Source organism: Zonotrichia leucophrys, chromosome 2 (assembly GCF_028769735.1).
Source record: "Zonotrichia leucophrys gambelii isolate GWCS_2022_RI chromosome 2, RI_Zleu_2.0, whole genome shotgun sequence".
In the NCBI taxonomy this organism is placed as follows: domain Eukaryota; kingdom Metazoa; phylum Chordata; class Aves; order Passeriformes; family Passerellidae; genus Zonotrichia; species Zonotrichia leucophrys.
The window spans coordinates 99,902,342-99,923,283 of NC_088171.1; the positions used below are offsets into that span (position 1 = coordinate 99,902,342).

The window sequence follows — 20,942 nt, forward strand, 5'->3', positions numbered from 1 at the left end:
CTGGCTGTTATTAATTCAACTAAGTTTTAAAGTATGTGTAGTGCTGGATGTCCAGCCTCCCTGCATCCTCACTTTGGTTCTTCCCTCAGAATTTAACCTTTCATTATTCAGCCCAGTTATTTATTACCCTCTTTAAAAATTCAGTACAGTCTTCTAACTGACATTTTCAACAAAAGGTCATCTGAAATACACACAGTGTTTCTCATATTGCCTGCTTTCCCCTCTAAAGGTCCACCAGAGATAATGTTGTGTTTGTCATCTATTTACTCATTACATTGTGCAAGAGGCCTTTGATCCCCGGTTTGTCTGCATGCCAGGTCTGTCTCACAGGAGGTAGCTCTAGGGTGGCTTTCCTCTTTTCCATTTCCATCCAATTAAGCTGGACATATTTTCAATATTCCCCACTCTAAATAAGAGTGTATTTCTTGAAATGCCATGGCTAAGTTCAGTTATTAATTGCACCTGACTGGAGCACCAGGAAAAACCAAGGAGCTGGCAGTGTAAATTCACCTGTCACTTATACCTAAATCCCTTGCACCTTCCAGTTTTCTGGAAGCTGAGCACCTCTGCTTTGGACAGCAGGAACACCAAGAGCCCACAGACTACAAATACCATTTTAAAAATTACTTCAATCAAAATTAGTAAAATATATGTTTCTCCTCTTATTTCACCAATGGGACCATTCAACTTTCCAGAGTGCAACTAAACCATCAGACTATGCAACAAATACTATCTTTTTCTTCCAAAAAATCGACCTTCAAATATCCACCTCCAGAGTCAGAGGTGGCCACACCAATGTCCCTTTTCAATGTGAAAACCTGAATATTTAGCAGTTTTATTGTGAGATTAAAAACTTGGATTTCATTCAGGATTAACTTTCTACCTCTTCATTTTTTATCTGCTTTATGCAGGAACAGGAACTCTCATTGGAACTTGAATTGAAAGTCAAGTGATTCATCTCTTTTCTTTGCCATTTGAAAGGAGGACTATTCAAGCACCTGCTTTCCAAACTATACCAAGTACCAAGCAGAGCACTTTAGACCAGGAGAAGTCAAAGGCTTAACTTACCTTTTCCAAGCGACTTAAGCAGTTTCCATATGACATGACTTTGCAGAGACCCCCAGCCATAGCACTGGAGCTTGGGGACTCACCAAGATGGGTTCTTGGTCTGAGGAACATAAGAAATAAATTTCTTCCTGAACATACTGATTTTCCATTAATGCTTAAAATTTTGTTGTTTTCCTTTCTGAAGGAGAAGGAGCTTGAGAGGTCCCCTATCCTGAATTCCTACTATGTGGCTCTGTGGGGAAAAGATGTCTTACAAGACACTGCAGTGGAATGGGATTCAGTCACACCTGGTGAGGGTCTTGCACACAGACTTTCAGCCACATTTACAGCAACTCACTGACTCTACTCCTCTAAAATTGAATTTGGCACAAGTATGTGTACCAGGACGCTTTTTAACGCAGCCTAGTCCTCACAGCAGGACACGGCTATTTATCTTCATCTTTTGTTAAGAGTCAGGTGTGAACTTGACAAAGACTTGAAATTCTTTCTTGCCCAAGCTCCTCCACTTACCTACCACTATGTGAGCAGAGAGCGGGAATGTCATCTCCTTTTTATAGCCAGGGCTCCTTATGTTCTCTGGGAAAAGCTTTTGTGAAAGAGCTGCTTTTAGTTTAGGTGAAGTATCTCTGTGTCACTATAGGACACGAAATAACACAAGCGCACTCACCGCTGCTCTTAAGGTGAAGAAAAGGGAAGTTTATTTTCTGACTCTAACATTTATACTTTTTTAAAAGTGACAGTGGATTGGAAGGTGAAAGTGCCACCTCTCCAATGGCACTGGACAAACCAACAGTCTATCAACTTTCTCTTCCTCTATAAAAGAATGCAAAACAAGTTATTTACAGAAAGTGTGTGAGAAAGTTTGCTACAAGAGTGTAAATATCAGAAGGTTTAGAAAAATCTTAAAAAATCAAAGTGACATCTCTGAGCTTAGGTCAAGGTTGGCACTACTAATCATGATGTTGCTATATATTTATAACAAGGTTAAAGCAGAGTGTGGTATTTTCTGGGTTCCCAGGACAAAAGAGGAATTGGTGAATCTGACTCCATGTTCTTAGAAGGCTAATTTTTTGGTTTATGTACTTATATTATATTAAAGTAATGCTATACTAAAACTATACTAAAGAATAAAGAAAGGATACAGACAGAAGGTTACAAAGAATGATAATGAAAAACTCGTGACTGCTTGCAGAGTCCTGACACAGCTGGATGGTGATTTGTCATTAAGTGAAAACAATTCACATGAAACCAGTCAAACAACCACCTGTTGGATAAACAATCTCCAACCACATTCCAAAGCAGCAAAACACAGGAGAAGCAAACAGATAATTATTGTTTTCATTCTTCTCTAAAGCTTCTCAGCTTCCCAGGAGAAGAACCCTGGGCAAAGAGAATTTTTCAGAAAATATGATGGTGACAGCAGAGGAATCTTTCCTACTATTCTTTGAATGGAAGAATATCCTGGACAGATTCCCCTGACTTTAAAAAATACAAGGAACCTCGGAAGCAGAAATAATAGTAAGGTCTATGTAAGGCTATCTCAGCACTATGAACTGTGGGAATGTAGAATTTCAGGGACTTGCATTCTGACTCAAAAAACCATGCAAAGCTTTTCAGAAAGAAGTTCAGAGCAAAGAAAAGGTATTATAGAAGGATGATAGTTACTACTATGGTCATATTTTCAGAGTAGGTGAAGTAGGCACATTTCCTTGAAAAATAAAAATGAAAAAGCTAATTCATGGGCAACTTTACTTATTGCCTGCCAAAACCAATTGTGTCCTGTTAAAAAACTGGCAAACTAAAGAGAAAAATGAATCTCATTTTGTTGTGGGTTTTTGTTTTGTCACTGTTAATTAAGGCATTTATGCAACAGAGCATCAAAAAAGTTCATGTGATGCCTTTGCAAATCATCTGGAGCCAGCATACAAAGCTGATCATTCTATTTCTCATAGTGCTTTAATCAGGTGTAAAACCAGCCTAATTGAAAGGAAGGGAGTGATAAATCACCATCTGGAGGTAGCTGTGCAAATTACAGGCTTACCACCCTTCTCAAGGAAATTATGAGGAGAAGTGCGTGTCTGAACTTGAGATCCCTGATCCTCAGCCAGGCAGAGCATGGCTGGGACACAAGGCCCTTCCAGTCTCTGTGGCCAGGCTTCCATCCCATCAGAGGTAGAGAAATGAAGGCTGTGTCCAGCAGATGAGTTCTGCTACAGAGACAGGGCACGGCCAAGGCATGTACTTGGTCCAGAAACATCCCTAAGAAATGTGGTTTTGACATAAGTTTTGCATGTCCTTAACATCAAAAATGAAAGCTTGTTTAGAGAACAGAGAGCCTTTGTTCCCATGAGCATTTTAGAGATCTTGAAATTTTCCAAATTATAGAGTGTGTTGTACGAAATGAAAGTATATTGTTACATACTGCATAGACAACAAAGAAGGCAGCAGCATCTGGCACTGTGGAAATGTAGTTTCCATCTAGATCTGGATTATCATTTGCTTATCTGGTCCCCTCTGAGCCAAAAACAATATAATAGGTCTAGGAAAACAACATAATAACAACAAGGTATGAAGATACCAGTAGAGATTAAATGGGCCAGGGTTCTTAGCTGGCAAAGATAAAATTTATAGAAGAATATAGGGGAGTAGGATAATGAATGTCACAAGGGAAATGAATGGGCAGTAATTACTTCTATTCTTTGCAACATAAGGACTGTAGGGCATTGAAGAAAACTTACAAGTAGATGTTTTATAAGAGAAAAAAAAATCATTTTTCCACTCAACATATCTAATTTGTGAAACAAGATGTTGCAGATTAAAATAAAGAGATCCAAGAGTGATTAGGTAAATTTGTGTAAGACCCATTCATTTAGAGCTATTCGTCACAAATCTGTAAATATAACCTCCTGCGCAAGAAGTCCCTAAACCACAGCTTCCTGGGAGCTCTGCTCGCATTCCAGAGGATTGCCAGACACAAGTCCAGACTTTACATAATGTCCCTAAAGAGCTGCCCTTTGTTTTGATGAAAACTCTTCACTCCTTGCTCAGCACAGCTAGTCATGCATTCCTAGGTCTTTTTTAGGCAAGCTGCTCAAAAAGAAACTATTGTGGGAATAATGCTTAGGCCATAAGAATTCGACAATTTTACTAGATCTTTAGTTTAACTGGTGTGAGGGGAACTCTGTTCTGTCACGCTAATCTACTACAATTTTCAAAACCTCAAGATGCAAAAAGTACTTGAGGTTTTTTTCTTCTGCTTCAGATTTTGACTGTTGCTGATTTGTTCACAGGGAGAGGAAATACATGAAAAACACTGCAGATTGGAAAGCAAATAACAAAAAGCAGAAAGGTTGGAGGAAAAGGAACTATACATTCTCACATACATTTCATCTATTGATGTCATTTGTGCTTTTATTTTATAATTGGGAGTGAAAAAACTGGTGTAGACAGGTATGTAGGTGTACACATACACTTCAGACTCTTCTGTCCTGCATGAAGAACAGGAGGATCCAAGGTACACCCACACCTGAGGTTGTAACACAGGCTAAGATTAGAAAAGGAGGGAGAACATCTCACCTGGAGATAAATTAGCAGAGAATCTTATGCAGGCAGCTCCGCCACAGCCTGCATGACTTTCTGTCCCCCAAGCGAGGATCCCTGTTTCCACGTCCATGTTCCCAAATGTTCTTCACCTGCCTAACAGGAAGGGCACTGTACTTGAAAACCAGCACAGCTGAAGACTGGGACCATCCTCTGCAATTCCTGAATGCAGCAGTGGTCACCATGATTTGGTCTCCTGTGCAAGAAGCTGATGAGCAACAGAGGAAGCATTTGCTGAAAAATAGGCAGGAGAATCCACAAGATGACTTTGGAGTAAAACAGAGTCCTTGAATATTTCAGAGAGCAGACTGTGTGAGGGAGTTGAGTTGTTTTCCCAAAGATTTTAAACCTTTTCTGCCTTCCTAAAGTTCGTGTGTGCAGGAAATTCCTGTGCTTTCTGCGCTTATTTTGCACTTATTTGATCCACAAAAAATGCAACTCCGGTCTCCAGAGAGACATTCTGAGAAGGTGTTCTGAGGGGATAAGCCTAAGAGGTGGGAATGAATGTGCAATCCACTCTCAAAAGGGTTCCACGCTATGTTAGTGGACTGCTGGACACTGGTTGCACAAAGGATGTAGACCTGTAGATTGTAGATTTGAAAACAATCATCCCTCCCAGCCCAGACTCAGTGGCACTGGTACTCAGTAATTAGAGCTTTTTGTGAAAGATTTGTGCCCATTTGGGGAGCAGGATCCTGAAGCCCAGGACCAACTTCTTCCCCAAAGAAGCAATTTTGTTGCTCCATCCAATTATAACCATTTTGTGTTACAGGAGATGCTAAGGGTCTTTGGGAAACTAGTACTTCCTAGAACCTTATTGTGGCCTTGGCATGGAGGCAGGATTCAGATTTTTTCTTTTAATATTCCCCCTGATACTAATCTTCTTTAAATGCAGATGACTTTATAGAAGTTGATCCCACCTGCGACAGGAGGGAGATCAGAATACTTGCTTATTAAGAACTTTTAAATTGTGACACATGAGTTAGAAACAGTGAAGTGTTCTATCATCAAAGCAACAGTGGGCAATAAAAATTAGCTTTGGCGCTTTGGGGCAGAAATAGTGTGATTTGAGCTTTCTTTTTGCAGTGACTAAAACTAAACCATAAATGTCTGGTTGGATAAGCAAGAGAAGTGTCATTAACTGCAGGGACATGGTGCAATGACAGTCTAGCAATTAATTTTCCATGGCTGTCCTGTGACAGCAAATTTCCTGCTTACACAATGCTGGCTCGTCCCAGTCTATCACAACACTTTGTGTTTTCCAGGCTCTGACAGATGTGACAGTATGCTAAATGTTCCTTTTATTCTGCAGCTAACTGGAAAAAGAAACAAGTTAAAGCTTGTCATGGTCTCCCAGAGATATGTATTTTATATTCATTACTAGAGTGTAAACAACCTGTTTTGCAAGAAATGTTCTAGGGTGTTTTGAAAATACTTTCATTTCACTTTTAAGTTGTTTCAGCTCCCCACCTTTAAAGCCTATAATGAAGATGTGGTGTAGACACCCACAGGAACATAGGTATGAGTGTAAATACACTGTATGAGTCTGTAACTCTCATTCAGAATGTTTCTTAAGAAGGCACCTGTTTAAATGAGATGTGAAAGTCTGTAATGCAATATTCCCCTCTGTGAATAATGCAGCAGAAATGTTACATTGAATAACCAGAAATGTGGGAGTTTCCAGCAATCCAGTTTAATAGTTTTTTCATATGTCTGTGTTTAAACATCAAACAGGCTTCAAACAAAACAAAAAAGAGTAATATACAATTCAAGAAAATACCTAAAGCTATTACAGTTTTGGTTTCTCCTTGGTTGATTTACAGTTATGTACAAAACTGTCTTATTTGCAATATCCAGTAATGATTTAATGATTTATTTACATCAGCTGGTGACTTTCACTATGCAGTGGAATGGTCTCCTTTTGTCTTGTATATTCATAGTTGCAAGAGCCAACATTTAGAGGCTATTTATGGATAGGATTAAGAGATGGGCTAAATCAAGGCAAGATTCTCACTTCTGACCTCCAGCATTCTCTGAAATCCTATTTTCAGATATAGCTGAAGGAAGACTCTATCCCCTAGTGCACTGATAATCAGTATATCAGTCAGCATAATAAGGGATCTCCACTGAGAATAATATTCCCACTTGTGTCAGAGGGGGATGTATGTAAGCTGGAGGAATAGTAAATTTTAAGCAGACAAAATGTATAACTCTGGTGCTAAAGCTGCACCTTACCTCTCCTGTCAGAAACCTCCTAAGCAAATGAAGACATAAAGTAGGCTCTGAGTGTGTGGAGGGGAATACTTTCCAATTTTTCTTATACAAGAGATAAAATTAGAAGGGAAAAAATATAATTTTATCACAATATGCAAACTGTGTCATAGAATCACTGAATAATTTGGGTTGGAAGGCACCTATGGAGGTAATCTGCTCCTAGTAGTTCAAAGCAGGGCCAACTTCAAAGTTAGTCAGCTTTCAATTTAGTGCAGATTTTTCAGGGCCATGTCAAGTTCTAAATATCTCTAAGATGGATTTTGCACAACCACTGAGCACCTGTTCACACATTTGACCATCCTTATGGCAAATAAATTTCCTAAAACCCAATCAGGAATTTCACCTTGAAAATGTAACCTAACACTCATGGAATAAATCATAAACTGTCTACTGATAAACAAGAGTTTTACAGCATATATAAACCAAGTATTACAAGCATTATTCTTCCAGATTTCAGATGGAAGAGTTCATTTTTTCAAGATATATTCAGCTATCTAGTCAGTAGTTTAACACCACTTGGAATCTTTCCATAACTTAAATCACAGCACAAGATATGCACCATTCATGCTCATCAAGAAATATCAAAGTTCCTCCCTCTTTTGTAAGCCCAGATTTTGCACCTTACACAGCTGTTGCAGAACAGCAGATTTATGAAAGCATGACTAGATGCAAACTACTCACACAAAAGGCATGAGGGTTTCAGCTTAGGATCCTCCCAATTAAGAGGAAAACTGTTTGTTTGGGGAACAAAAGTCAGGACTCTGTTATAGCTACATGTACTTGATGTTTCTAAATCCTTTTTTTTGCCATTGTCTGCCATGCCTTTTGATTATCAAACTTGTTTTGTCTCTCCCAACTTGAAAGATGCAATCTGCAGTAACACCAGCTCTTCACATCCAAAAGGGTTTTCTAATGTGTATAGAAAGGCAGCCACTCACTCAATCTTTCCATCTCCACAAAAATATTACACGAATATCTACAGGCTGTACTCCCTTTGCTTCCCTAGCCCTGCCAAAAAAAAAAAAAAAAAAAAAAAAGAAACTAGAATCTGCTTAGTCTTCATATTCAGCCTTAAAATCCACCTGTGGTACATCTTGCTTCACAGTGATTTGAACATATATAGTCATATATGACAAAGTGCTGTATCCAGCCTGGAAAATCTCGTGGAAACATTGGCATCTTACACAATACAGATTTTATTGACAGTAACAGTCATGACTGGAATACAAGACTGCTGATATGTGCATGCATATTGATCATAACTGCCAACCAAGGTACGTGGAGCTTGATAATTGGAGCTATTTCCCTGATTTTATGTCTTCAGAAGGAAATAGCAAAAAACTTCCATCTTAATTCTGGGCATCAAAATAAACCATGCTTGTTTATATTTAGAAAGATAAATTTTTATTATTTTTTTTATATCTAGAGAGAGAAATAACACTAAAAGAAGCACACATAGAGAGGCTAGTGGGTTCATTCACATGTCAGAACTCACTCATTGCATTTAGCAGAAATAAAAATAAGGTTTTCCCTGTATAATCCTCTTGTAAATTCCAATCTTCAATAGAGTAAATGAGATTGAAAATATCCTTTATCCGGATAATACAGATGGACTGAGTAGCTCCAACCACCAGCATGAGAGAGGTGTGTGGAGGGAAAGAAATGTAAAATCACATGTTTAAAAAGGGTTTCTGATTGCTGTGGGAATCATGACAGCTGAATGGAGAAAATGTTCCATAGGCATTTCACCAGAATTACAGGATGCAGGAAGATGTTGCCTTTCCAGTCTCTTCCCTGGTTTGGTTTTGTTATCTTAATATTTGTTTGATAACCCACAGAGCATTCTCAGGCTATAGCAACAAATTATCTCTTTGAAGGTCTTCCTCATTTCCTGGCTACGAAAGGCGTAGATCAAGGGGTCAATCACTGAGTTGCACATAATGAGGATGAGGTACATGTTGAAGTGAGACATGAAGCAAACACAGTAGAGGTTTTGAGGGCAGGAGATCATCAGGATGAGATGAAGGAAGAATGGAGCCCAGCAAACAATGAAGATGCCAAGAAGCATAGTCAGAGTGATGGCTCCTTTCATGCTGGTTCTTTGACGGACAGAGTTGTACCCAGGCAAAGCAGCGATTTTCTTCACATGAGTACGAGCCAGGAGGAACATATGGATGTACAGTGAGACCATGAGGAACAGCATGGTAAAAAACATAGTGATGAGACAAATGACCACGTAAGTTGATTCATAGTAAAGAATGAAGATAATGCCACAGCCCGTGCAAAAGGTCCAGATGCATGCAATAATGAGCCCCGACCTTTTCACTGTCATGATGTTGTGATAACGCAGGGCGTAGAAGATAGTGATATATCTGTCTACTGCTATAGCCAGCAAACTGCACATGGAAGCCACCACAGATATACAGATCATGGAATCAAAGACATTGTCTATATGACGGACAAAGGCATCTTCCATGATGATGTGTCTATTGTTTATTAAGTATATGGTTATGGTCTCCCAAGCATTAGAGACACTAACCAGCATGTCAGCCACTGCTAAACTGCAAACAAAAAAATACATGGGTGAGTGCAAGTTCTTGTTCTTAACTATTGCACATATAACTAGTATGTTTTCAAGGAGGCTTACAATGCCCAGAGTTAGGAACACCTCAGCTGAGACGACCACTTGCTCACATGGTGATGACTTGCTCTTCGCAGTAGGCACAGTAAAGTTGCTACCAAAGGCACTCAGGTTTAGTTCAGAAACATTGAATTGAGAGGATGTGTTCATCTCTGGGAGCTAACACATTCTGTTCCTTCTGAAGGGCTTGCCAAGGAGTGTGGTAAATGCATTTTCCAAAAGGCAGAAGATCCTGCCTAAAAAAAATATAGCATGAAGATTACAGGCAGAAGTTGACAATAAATACCAGACATTTCTATTTAATTTGGCTTGTACATGTCCCACCACATTCCTTCACTGATTCTAAATTAAACTTTGGTTGGCTCAGAGATTTTCTACCTATCCTTACTGGGAAATTAAAATCACAAACTGATGAAAAGATTCCTGCACTCTTCATTCATAGTTTTGTTTATTCTATCTGGTTCCCTGGAGTACTGCCCCAGAATGTCCTGGAAATTCTGCTGAAAAGCAAACAAAAAGCAGTTTTCCCAGTCCCAGCTCTCAGACCCCAGAAATGCAGGAGGATGTAGCATTACCTCCAGCAGAAACCACTCACTTGAATACAATATAGAGAAGTTTCTATTATTGACACAATAAAGGATTGAACATTTTCAGTAAAAGGTTTAAATGCTTTCCTGACCTTTATACATTTAATTTGGCATGAACTATATTACAAACAGCTTATCTGTGCAGTGTTAACATGCTCATTTAGAAGCATGGTATTAAACATCTAACCAAGGCAAATCCATACATTTCAGGACACACTAAGGTTACAGAACTGGTATGAGTAGATTTCTTTAGTAAAAGAAGTTTTCTCTTCCAAATCCAGAATATTTTATTCAATGGTTTTCTGGTAATGACAATATTTAGGGAAAGTTGTAAGTCATCCCATTTTCAATAAAAGGAATATTTAGAGCTGATTGTCAGTGACTTGTTGCAAATACAAATTCAAAGCATATCATGCTAAACAATTTTCAGTTTCAAAAAGCCACATTTTCTTTGCAATCAGGAATTTACTGTACCTATTTACCAGAGCCGCTCCTTCAGCTGCTTTTCCTCGTCTGCAACGTTTCCTCCAGAGAGCCCAAGTTTCAGCCCCCCTGACATCTGGGGCTGGGGACTCCTTGATGGCAAAAGATGAAAAAAAAATAGAGGGAAAGGAATTAGTAAATCCATAGAGTCAAAGCTGACCACCTTTAAATTACTTACTGTGCAACTGCCTTTTTATAGACTCCAAGCAATAATGACTTCAGTACTCAAACTGTGGCTCCTCCTCCCCTTCTTTGCCCCCCTGGACTTCTCTTGCCACAGATCTCACAGCAAAGGCTTGGGTTTTTACCACCATCTAGTGGCCTTCCCCTCTCTTTCTAACTGAACACGGATTCTGATCTGAAATTCATTATGGGCTTTCTATAATATTAAAGGGGGAAAATAGACCAGACAGGCTCCTTTCCTTTGTTTTCTTTGTTGTTCCTAGTACACTGACAATAATTTCATCCTACAAGAGAATTTTAAAAGAGGAGAAAAGACTATTATTGAAGTGGGAGGCTTATTGCTACTATAAGCTTTTTTTCTCATATTCAGCTTTGCTGGGATTTTTTCAGAAATAAGAACCCCACTGTTATAAAACTTAGAGAACATACAGTCAAACCCACCATGCCACTAATAGAAAATATATTTAAATAATTTGTATTAAAACAATTTAACAAATAAGCAGCTGTGTTCTGTGCCCCTTGCTAGAATAGAGATTTCAGTGCAAAAATGGAAGGCGCAGTGTATCATTCCAGGAGCCTGGGCTCCCCGAGATGGATGTGAATTCCCCCAGGGGCCCAAGAGCTGCTAAACTCAGTGCTCAGTATTCCAGTGGCTGAAGGTCCTCTGTGGATCTAGCAGTCAGGCAGCCAATGCTCCTTCTGGGCCTTGCCCAAAAGATGGTAAAATCAGTTTTAGTCCTTAACAAATGGTCTCTGCTTCCAGGCACGGGCTGGGGAAGGCAAAGCACACACCTTCCTGACACTGCAAATGCCCTTCTCCTGAGCTGATAACCAGACAGGCATCATGCAGGATTTGAAGTTAAATCGACACAGGAAGTCTCCTTCTCCAAGTCACCACTTTTCCAAAAATCAGTGGGTTGAGGTTTTTTCATGGTGGTATAACAGATGCAATTGCTTCTTTTTAACCTATTTTCTTAAAGCATCACTGTCGCAGACATCTTTTATGAAGAATCCTTTCCTTAGGATTTTTCCTCCAGAGAAGCTGAGAGGCCTCAGGAACAAAATGTAAACAATGGTTTTCTGCTGCTGTGGAATGTAACAGGTGGATCTATGATTGGCCCATGTTAGATGTTTCTAATAAATGGCCAATTACAACCCAGCTGGTTCAGACAGAGAGTCTGAGACAGAGCCTTTGTTATTCATTCTTTGCTATTCTATTCTTAGCTAGCCTTCTGATGAAATCCTTTCTTCTATTCTTTTAGTATAGTTTTAATGTAATATATATCATAAAATAATAAATCAAGCCTTCTGAAACATGGAGTCAGATCCTCATCCCTTCCCTCAACCTGAGACCCCTGTGAACACTGTGACAGATCACCACCAACAAATCCTAATTTTCCTGTGCCACTTTTGTGTTTTCATTGTTAGCTAAGGTTTATCATTGAAAAGCAGATAAATCCCTATTTCTAATTAATGTACTCCACAGTAGGTTTCTCTGTTGTCACTGCTGACTTCACTCTCTAACCCTTCACTCTAGGGGTGCAGAAATACCTGGGCCATTATATGAAATGTTTTTATGTACAAATAATCCCTGGACAAAGGGTGACAACGAAAACGGTTTTTTATCATTTTGAGTAAAATGGCTCTTTTAGCATTGTAGAGTTGTAGTCAGGAGATGAACTTTGCCTATCCCTTCTCTCCAGTACTGGAAAGAGAAGTTAAATTATCACAAACTAGAGGTCACAAACTGTGGTCAAATGCAGCTGTTAAATCCGAGTGGATCATGCCATCTGCTGAGCACACACACTCCCTGCTGTATCTCACCTGTGTGCCAGTTCTGAGCTCTTAGTTCTTTGCTATGACCAAAAGAAAAGAATAGAAAAAGATCATCTGCAGTCCTCTTTCTGTTCTTTAATGTGAAGCATGGTTTTGGTAACATGTTTTCAGCAAAGTTAACTTACCTTAGCTAACTTTGGTTATCATTTCCATAGCTTTTGATTTTCCCATTGCAGGTCCTGGAAGTCAGATACCTAACAGTAAATTTTACTTGTTCCTGTGCTCTTATATGTAGCAAGAACTGTGCAGACATTGTGCTCTTTCCCCTTCCAATTACTTCTCTTGCAGTACCCAACTTGCTTTTTGTTGTTGTATATCACATTGTCTCTTGTTATGTTCAGTTCATTCCATTTACAAATTGCTCTGTATGTTCAGTTTAACAAAGCTCTTTGCAGGCCAGCTTTACTGCTCTACAAAAGTTTTCAGTGTACCTGGTAGGGCTCAGCAAACCAGTCAGTTGCAGGAAATTAATTACTCATCAGACTGGGTGGCTTGGCTGTTATTTCTTAGAGCAATGCCAAGTTTCTTACAGATAAATTATGAATCAGCATTTGGATTTTTGTTCCACAAGCCAGACACTGCAGGTGTAAACCTTGGTAGAATTGCTTATGCTACAACAAAGAAAAAGCCCCTTATTTACAAAACTCACAGAAAAATCACCTGCCTAGGAACTGGGTAGTCATACAGACACATTTTTTTCTTATGTTAGAGGATGAAATGAAAAAAAATACTTCTCTTTTCCACCTCTACCCTCCAAAAAAGTTTTATTATTATATTGCTGCAGTAAGCAGCTCTTTAGTGCTTGCTGTATCTTGACAAGCAGGTAACTGAAGGACACCCAAACAGCAGTGAGTAGAGGCAGTGAGTTATAAAGATTTGAATTAAAGGGCTATGGGAGCAGATCTTTGGATTCTCTGGGGAAGAATCAAAGAACAACTTCCCAGCTGCAGGACTCCTGAACAAACAGGCTTGTTCATGATCTCAATGTTCAGCTCCCTCAACCAAGAAATTTCTTTGGGTTGTAGGAAAAGAGATTGAAAGTGCTACAGAAAGACACCAGTGAATAAAAGAAAGAAGTAAAATAGTATTCTGAGAGAAAAAGAGAAGCCAGGACCTGTCTCAGTCCCATGCTGTTCTTTTCAGCTGTGAAGTGGTTGAGAGAGAGCAGAAGCCACTCCAGATACATATTTGCCTCTCAGGTTTTGTCAGCAACCAGATTGGGAACCATGACAACATTGCTTACAGAAACAGCCGGGCCCTGCTTGCCATCAGCAGCACCAACAACCCCAGCCAGAATCCCTTTTGCCCTGCGCATCCACTGGAACTACACTGACACGTAGGGCAAGTTACATCACATCCAAACCAGCAGGGAATTGCCATCTGAATGATAACAAGATACTGATTTTATCAATAAATGGATAAATGAGGCCAATGGAAGCACATGTTCCCAAACAAGTTCCTGTAGAAGAGTTGGTTACACTCAGATGCTATCTGCTATTAATCTATGCTAATCTTAACAGATTCAGAGAAGTGTTGGTGGTGTTAATAAAAATTTACCAAACTTGTCTAGCACTAACACATGTAAGAAATTGAATTCCAGTATCCTTCTGCAGCTCTTTTTATCTATTTGATGAAAATTTCACATATTGTTTCACATAACAACTAGGATTGGTGCTCTTGGCCTATTTATAAAATCCCTCTTCTGTCTAATTCTTGTCTATGTTGTCATCAGCAGAATATTTCAAAGTCACAGAGGATCCTTCCAGACTGCTCTAAGAGATAACCTGTGCATGTGCCAAAAGGGAAGATCATGGTCTTCTCTGCATTCAAATCACATAACAAATGTTCTTTAATTTCCAGACTGAGAAAACTATTTGTCCTGGCCTGTGTACTGAGTAGCCTTGTCTGAGCCCCATCAAGGTCCCCACTGTCAGCTCCTCAGCATTACAGTCAGTTAGCCTTTAGTAATGACAGCTAATTAATTGAGATTAAAAAAAAGAAAAAGGCTTTATTACTCCTTGTCCTGAAATAAAAAAGCTGGATGAAGTGATGACAGACTGTCAGTATTTCAGTCCCCTTATCTGCCCAGGGGATGTCTGAAAGCCTAAAAGTTAAAAGTTTGGCTTGGCAGTAAGCAGTGGCATAGTGAATACTTTGTTTTACCTCATGGCCCTAATCTTCAAATCAACATCTGATCTTTTGTATTTTTTTCAGAAAGAAAAGGAAGTCTGAAAAATGACATCAAAATATAAAGCAATCTGTGCCCTGTTAAGGGTAGGATCAGCCATACTTAGCATGACTGCAGCAGCACTTTTGGCCATCAAACCCCTCAGCTGAGTCCTTCAAAATGGTTTGAGATAGGTACCAACTGAGAGTGGCCAGAGACTATCAGTGGTGCTTCTTGCATTAGAGTACAAAGCTGAGAAAGATACAGTATGGTACAAAAGGCATTCAAGATTTATCCTAATAACTGTTGATATCTTACTGTTATTATCGTATTTCTAGAGTCCCATACTTGCAATCATATTTCTAAAGCCTTGTATCTTCTTGGCTGGTTTTCTACCATGCCGCTCTCCTCTGCTCTGCAATTCCTCATGACTTCACAAGAACTGCTCCAGGGCTCTCAACCCACCCCCTTTTATCCCAGTTATCCTCACAAGCCACAGCTGCTGCCCAACCAAGGGGAGCTCATTTAGAATAACTGGGACCCACTTATCCAATACATAGATTTTACAGGGGCTCTCAGGGACTCTCACTACAAATAACCTAAAACGGATGATGTTGTAACCAGCCTCCCAAACTGTAAAAGAGCAATAAGAGGTTTAGCAACCATCATTTTTATGTGCCACTAAATGGAGCAATGAATCACCCCCTAGCCTTGTGTTAGAGGATGGGCAGCAGTACAGACCTGGTGAACCAGAAGGGTCAGCTGCAGTCCCCACAAGGCACAGATAACCAGCAGGAGGCTGCAGAAGCTTTCTGACAGAAAAGAGAGATGATTCCATAATATACAAACAGTCTGGGATAAGGAAAAAACCAAACCAGCAGGTGTTGATTTGATACTTCTTTCTGGAAGGGCTTGTTGAGACCCCAGAGTAATTTAAAGCCCTTTAAAGGGCCTCAGTAGGTTGGAGAGATGAGCAGAGAAGAACAGTCTGAAATACAACAGGGGCAAATGCGGGGTCCTACTAGCAAAGAGCAAACCTTCCGAACACAGTGCGCTGTGCTTAGATCATCCTTCCCCACTTTATTTTAGTACAAAGTATATGCTCAAATCTACTTTATTTGAGTGTAAAGAGGCAAGAATTCCTTGGACTGAGTGACAAAATTCTGATTTCTGATTTTTTTATAAAGTACTGGTCTAAAGAGATCCCTTGAAAAGCTGCTCACTTCCATCTTCCTTTCCTCCAGATAAGCAGAGGAGCACAGCATGAACCCTTCCCTGGGAGCACTGCACTCCCCATCCTGGCTTGCTTTGAGCAGAGAGCCTTGACAACTCAGTGTCTCTTTGTCCTGTGCTATCTCCCTAGTCAGGTGTTGGCATTTCAGCACAGCATGAACATGGAAAGGTAACAAAGCAGCTGAAGAAAAACCTCAATTTAATGCGCAGTGAGAATTATCCTTAATTCTCCATCTCACAGAGACCTTGCTACACACAGAAAACTGCAGATGCAGTAATGTGTGCATGCTGCTACTGTCAAGGCAATGCAAATGTCTCTGTTCGATGCACATGGTAGCTGAGCATGGATCCATGTGCTACACAGGCAATTTTCAAAAACACCCAGGCTACAATATCAACATTTGTCTCTAGTAGTGTTCAGTGCTACCTCTCTGTACTCATATATAGGTTCTTTCCTCACTCTCTGTTCAGGTTGGCAAAAAATGCAGCTACTTCCTATTTAACGAGGTGTCTAAGTGCAAAAAGAAGAACTAAATAACAGCCATTTAGCTTAGAACTCAAATTCTTTCTGTCAGTCCCTTCCTACACTATGTTTTCTGATCTTTTTGGCAATAAAGTCTTGCAATAAACAGTACCTTGTTATGTCAGGATCTTTTTTTAATCCCTGTATCCTAACAGAAAAAAATATTATTTCAGACCTTGCGATTATTTTCCTTCTAGTATTCACCTGCTAAGGAGTGAAAGGGTGGAATATTGCTATGGCTGAAATGAAAGCTGTCAGAATTCAAAAGGTTAAGTTATGTTAGCCAGAAGCAAAGAGACTTGCAGAAAGGAAAGCAGTTCAGTATCAAATCTGAACCCAGAATATCTTCTATACTGCAGTAAGTAGTATAGAAGTATATTTAAGTATACTTAAATCAGTTTACAATAAAACATTGTCCTCAATGGTAAGCTGTTTGCTGACATACAAAAATCAAGTGATTCTCCTGGTCCTCCCAGATTCCTGGCATTTAAAATTTCAAGCATCATTAATCCCTCACAAAAGTAGGAAATGTGTTCTGATGTTCTTGGTGTCTGATCCACTATTAAAAGTGAAGCAGAACCTGAGAAACCTCTTGTGATGCTGATTTGCTGAGGATGCTGCTATGATTCACCTTCCTGGCTTTCCTGCGTTTACAAAAAGTGCCTAGTTACAAAAGATCATACAATCATTTCCTTTGAGCTTGTTTTGAAACATGAATAAAAACCCCTTTCCTTTCTTTCTCCCCACCCAAACACAGAAACACATCATAACACAAGAAACCCCAAATGATTTCAGAGAGAGAACAAGCAAGCTCTGGTTCTGATGAAATTTAACCCTGAGCCAGTGCATGGCTCAATCATTCAGCTAAGAGGGATGGCAGATCTGTGTCTCCAAGAAATCTGCTATTGGATCAGTTGGGAAATCAATTTCTGCAAGAGCTGAGATGGACTATGCAATGGTTACTCAACTAAGTTATATTTCTTCATTCCATCTCCAGTGGCTGATAAATAAAAAGAAAAAAATAATGCTTGGCATCTACAATTTTCATTACTTTTATTGTTGAGCTCCTCATTAATTACAGGGTGGAGGTCAATGCTGGCTAAAGATCACGGCCTTCAAAGTGGTGAATACCTGCATCCTTGTCAAAGTGCTTATTAAAGACATTGAATACCTACCATGCACACCAAATTCAATGGCTAATTGAAAGCAGGCATTGAAATATTTCTATTTGGGGGATGACAGATAAAAACTGAAACTTCTGGGCAAAAAATTAAGCTTTAATCTTAAGGAAAAATCCTTTTTTTCCCCCCCCGCTGTGAATCTGTACTTGAGTTACCAGCCTTCATGGCCTCCAGGGCTGACAGAAAACTCCAGCACTCTTCAAGAAATACCCTGGGGAGCTGAGAGGGAGGATACAATTGTGTAGATCCTTCACCAGAACGTGATAGGAGTTTCTGTTCCACCTGCCCATGTAAGACACATTGATGGACCAGCAGTTTGGTACCAGCAAAACAACACAACCCTCTAGCTCTGGAGACTGTCTGTATTCCTTGTACTCTCCTCTGGACATATAAACCCACCAGCAATGTTGTAATTGAGATTTAAACAGCAAGGATTGCCCATGTTAGCGTAACTCCATTAATGTCACATACAGCTACAGAACATGGCTCTGATTCCTAAAACCAAGTATGCTTTTGTTGATATATCCTGGTCTGTCAATGATCAGCTCATACAGAAAATTTCCTGAAAGCCAGCAGGGAACAATTAAAGTCTGAATACTTACAGATGCACAGATTTGTAGCTAAGATATAGCCTCTCCAGGGAGAAAAAAAGGTTCAGTGAAAGTAGTAGCTGTGTACTAAATTTATATATATGCAAATATTTTTTTTCAACAGTAAGGGACTAGTTAATCCAAAGATTGAGGTGAATTAGAACAACAAGGCCAAAGAGAACTTGCAAATCTCCTAACTTTTCTCCAGAAAAAAAATTTGCAGGGAGAGCAAGTTCACATGCTCTTATTCAAAAGATGAAACAAAAGGAGCCTCATTTCCAGCAATGAGAAAGAAACTTAGTCAGTATACTCTCAATTTTACAAACAGAATTAATATTGACCTGCAGGATCAACATTATCAAGTTCAATGATACCACCATTTCTGACAAACAGGAAACACAAAGTATACTTCCCAATACAACATGAATTCAGCCTTAACAGTAGGACAGTTGGAGCTTTGTCTTAAGACACAATGAGAAAAAAACTAGAGAAAATCAATTCTCTCTTTGAGCGTGTTTGGCTAATTTGAGGTTTGCAATAAACTGATGTTTTTGATGCTTAGTTAAAATTAACTGTTACTAACGTAGTGACTTATAGCCATGAGAAAACAGAACAGTAACACAAGTAAACAGCCTTCTTTTTCAGGATTACAAAATTCTATTTTCAGCAGGCTAAGCAAGACTAGGAAAAAAATCACAGTGCTTCTCAGTTATAAATAATACAATTAATTAAAATACAAAGGCAAATGAAAGTTTAATATTACGGCATTTATAAGAGAGATAATTTAATCAACTAATGAAATTTCCACCTCTTCATTAGTCCTTTAAAAGGTAGTAAATTTGTCAGTAACTAGATGCAAGAAGAGTCTCTAAATTATTTTAAGATTATCACAGCAGGTTCACAAAGTGCCAGAAAATAACAAGAAGGCCATGGGAATTGCCTGAGAAGCAATATCCTCTAAAAGTCAGTGGATACAGTGAGAGGAAGTTCAGGACTCCTGTTTCTGTGGAATAGATATATTTTTTTATCCTGATTGTTAGTGCTGGATTTAGCCCAATGTAGATTTTATGCCCTACAGTGGATGATCAGTGTCTGACCTGACACAGAACGGGGTGGACAGGCAATAAGCACTGCCCTAAAGCATGACACTATATAGTTAAGCTATCAAAATTGCTTAAAGAAATTCGAACCAGCTGAATGAGCCTGTGTTGCATCAGAGCTTTGCATCACAGCCAGATTCCTAACAGAGGATCAGAACATTATCTTTACTGCAAATTCAAGCTGCAGCCCCTGCATCCTTTCCAGCTGAGATTCTTGCCAATTTTAACGTTGCAGGCTAATGTGCCAACTACTTGCAATTGTGTTAATAAGGCTTTTTCTTTGTGAATATGTGTACATTACATACAGCCAATAACACCAAAATACATTGCATCTTTATCTTTTAGCCCTGACCATTTTTTTCTATTCTGCCAGTCCACTTTTATTTTATACTTAACTTTTGATTTTGTCTTTCTTGAAGTTGACCTAAGAAAACTTTGATTTTTTTTTTCCCATAAGACATTTCAGAATAGAATTTTATTAACAGCAGAACGACTACTGCTTTCGAGATTCAGGACATATGTTTGGGTCATTAAGTATTGACTTAAAGGCTAACTCCACCAAGGGAAATCTTTGCCAAACCACAGCCTTAGACACCAAAACCACTCTGTTATCTTAAATGCTTCTCAGAAACACATAAAATAAATACAATTGACCTTACTTGTTGATGCGTTTTCTAACAAATTACATCTGTTAGCAGGAATACAGAAGCATTGCAAATGCTTTTTGTATCTACCAAAGAACAGCCCAATAACAAAGGGGCGAGCTCACTCAGATTAGCTGAGGGAGCCAATTAGTAGATGAGGGCAATGAGGTGACCATGCCCAACAGAAGGATGACAATGATACCTGCACTCCTCCTCTCCTGACCCAGAGCAAATCACAGCATTTAGCTGCCTGAAAGACCACATATTTACTTATTTAAGAGGAAGAAGAGTTGAGCCCTCTGATGTTTGTTGCTGTTGTGAATCCAGCGCTGATAAAACACATTTTCCAGGGAAGCAGGCCCATAATATCAGATTCTCCTGTCTCAGAGGAGGGTCCTAATGAATGGCTGCTATTAAAAGATCATGACTTACTACTTGTTTGATCCTCTTCCCTATCCAGAGAGTTCGCTTTGGTGTAGACTCAACAAATAGCATCTCCTACAGCAGTCTCTTGGATGAACAACTACTATTACTTACAAAGTGGGAGGCTTGGAGTTGGAGCCCCTGACTCCAAGGGCACTCAGGCACCACTGGCCTGAGCAAGAGCTTGGGCTCCAAGGCTTTTCAATGAGATGTAGGCATCTCCTTTACTGCTCAAGGCCATGCTTTACAGGGCTAAAATGCAGCTAGTGCTATATTTATTCTACCTTCAATCCCAATCTCAGTGTAACCATGATAAAAAGTGTGTCAGATGGAGCACAATCGTTAAAAACACCAGCTCTAGTAGCTTCTCTTCCTGTCCAGTGTCAAAACTAGGTTTGAAACTGTTGTA

At 39.4% G+C, this 20,942-nt stretch overlaps 1 protein-coding gene across 5 annotated transcripts; it reads right to left on the reverse strand.

The window, feature by feature from the left end:
• Positions 1-6,346: 6,346 nt before the first annotated feature.
• Positions 6,347-15,265, reverse strand: MC5R (melanocortin 5 receptor). 5 transcript variants are annotated; one of them, XM_064705779.1, is made up of 4 exons: positions 15,188-15,265; positions 12,798-12,851; positions 10,645-10,745; positions 6,347-9,819 (listed from the first exon to the last, which is right to left on the reverse strand). In XM_064705779.1, exon 4 carries the CDS (start codon positions 9,731-9,733, stop codon positions 8,756-8,758), a length of 978 nt encoding a protein of 325 aa, XP_064561849.1. In that variant the 5' UTR covers positions 9,734-9,819; positions 10,645-10,745; positions 12,798-12,851; positions 15,188-15,265; the 3' UTR covers positions 6,347-8,755. The 5 variants fall into 5 exon arrangements, with proteins under 5 accessions (XP_064561849.1, XP_064561848.1, XP_064561850.1 ...); XM_064705778.1 differs by lacking the exon at positions 12,798-12,851 and having other exon boundaries at positions 15,188-15,259; XM_064705780.1 differs by lacking the exon at positions 12,798-12,851 and having other exon boundaries at positions 15,158-15,188.
• Positions 15,266-20,942: the final 5,677 nt, after the last annotated feature.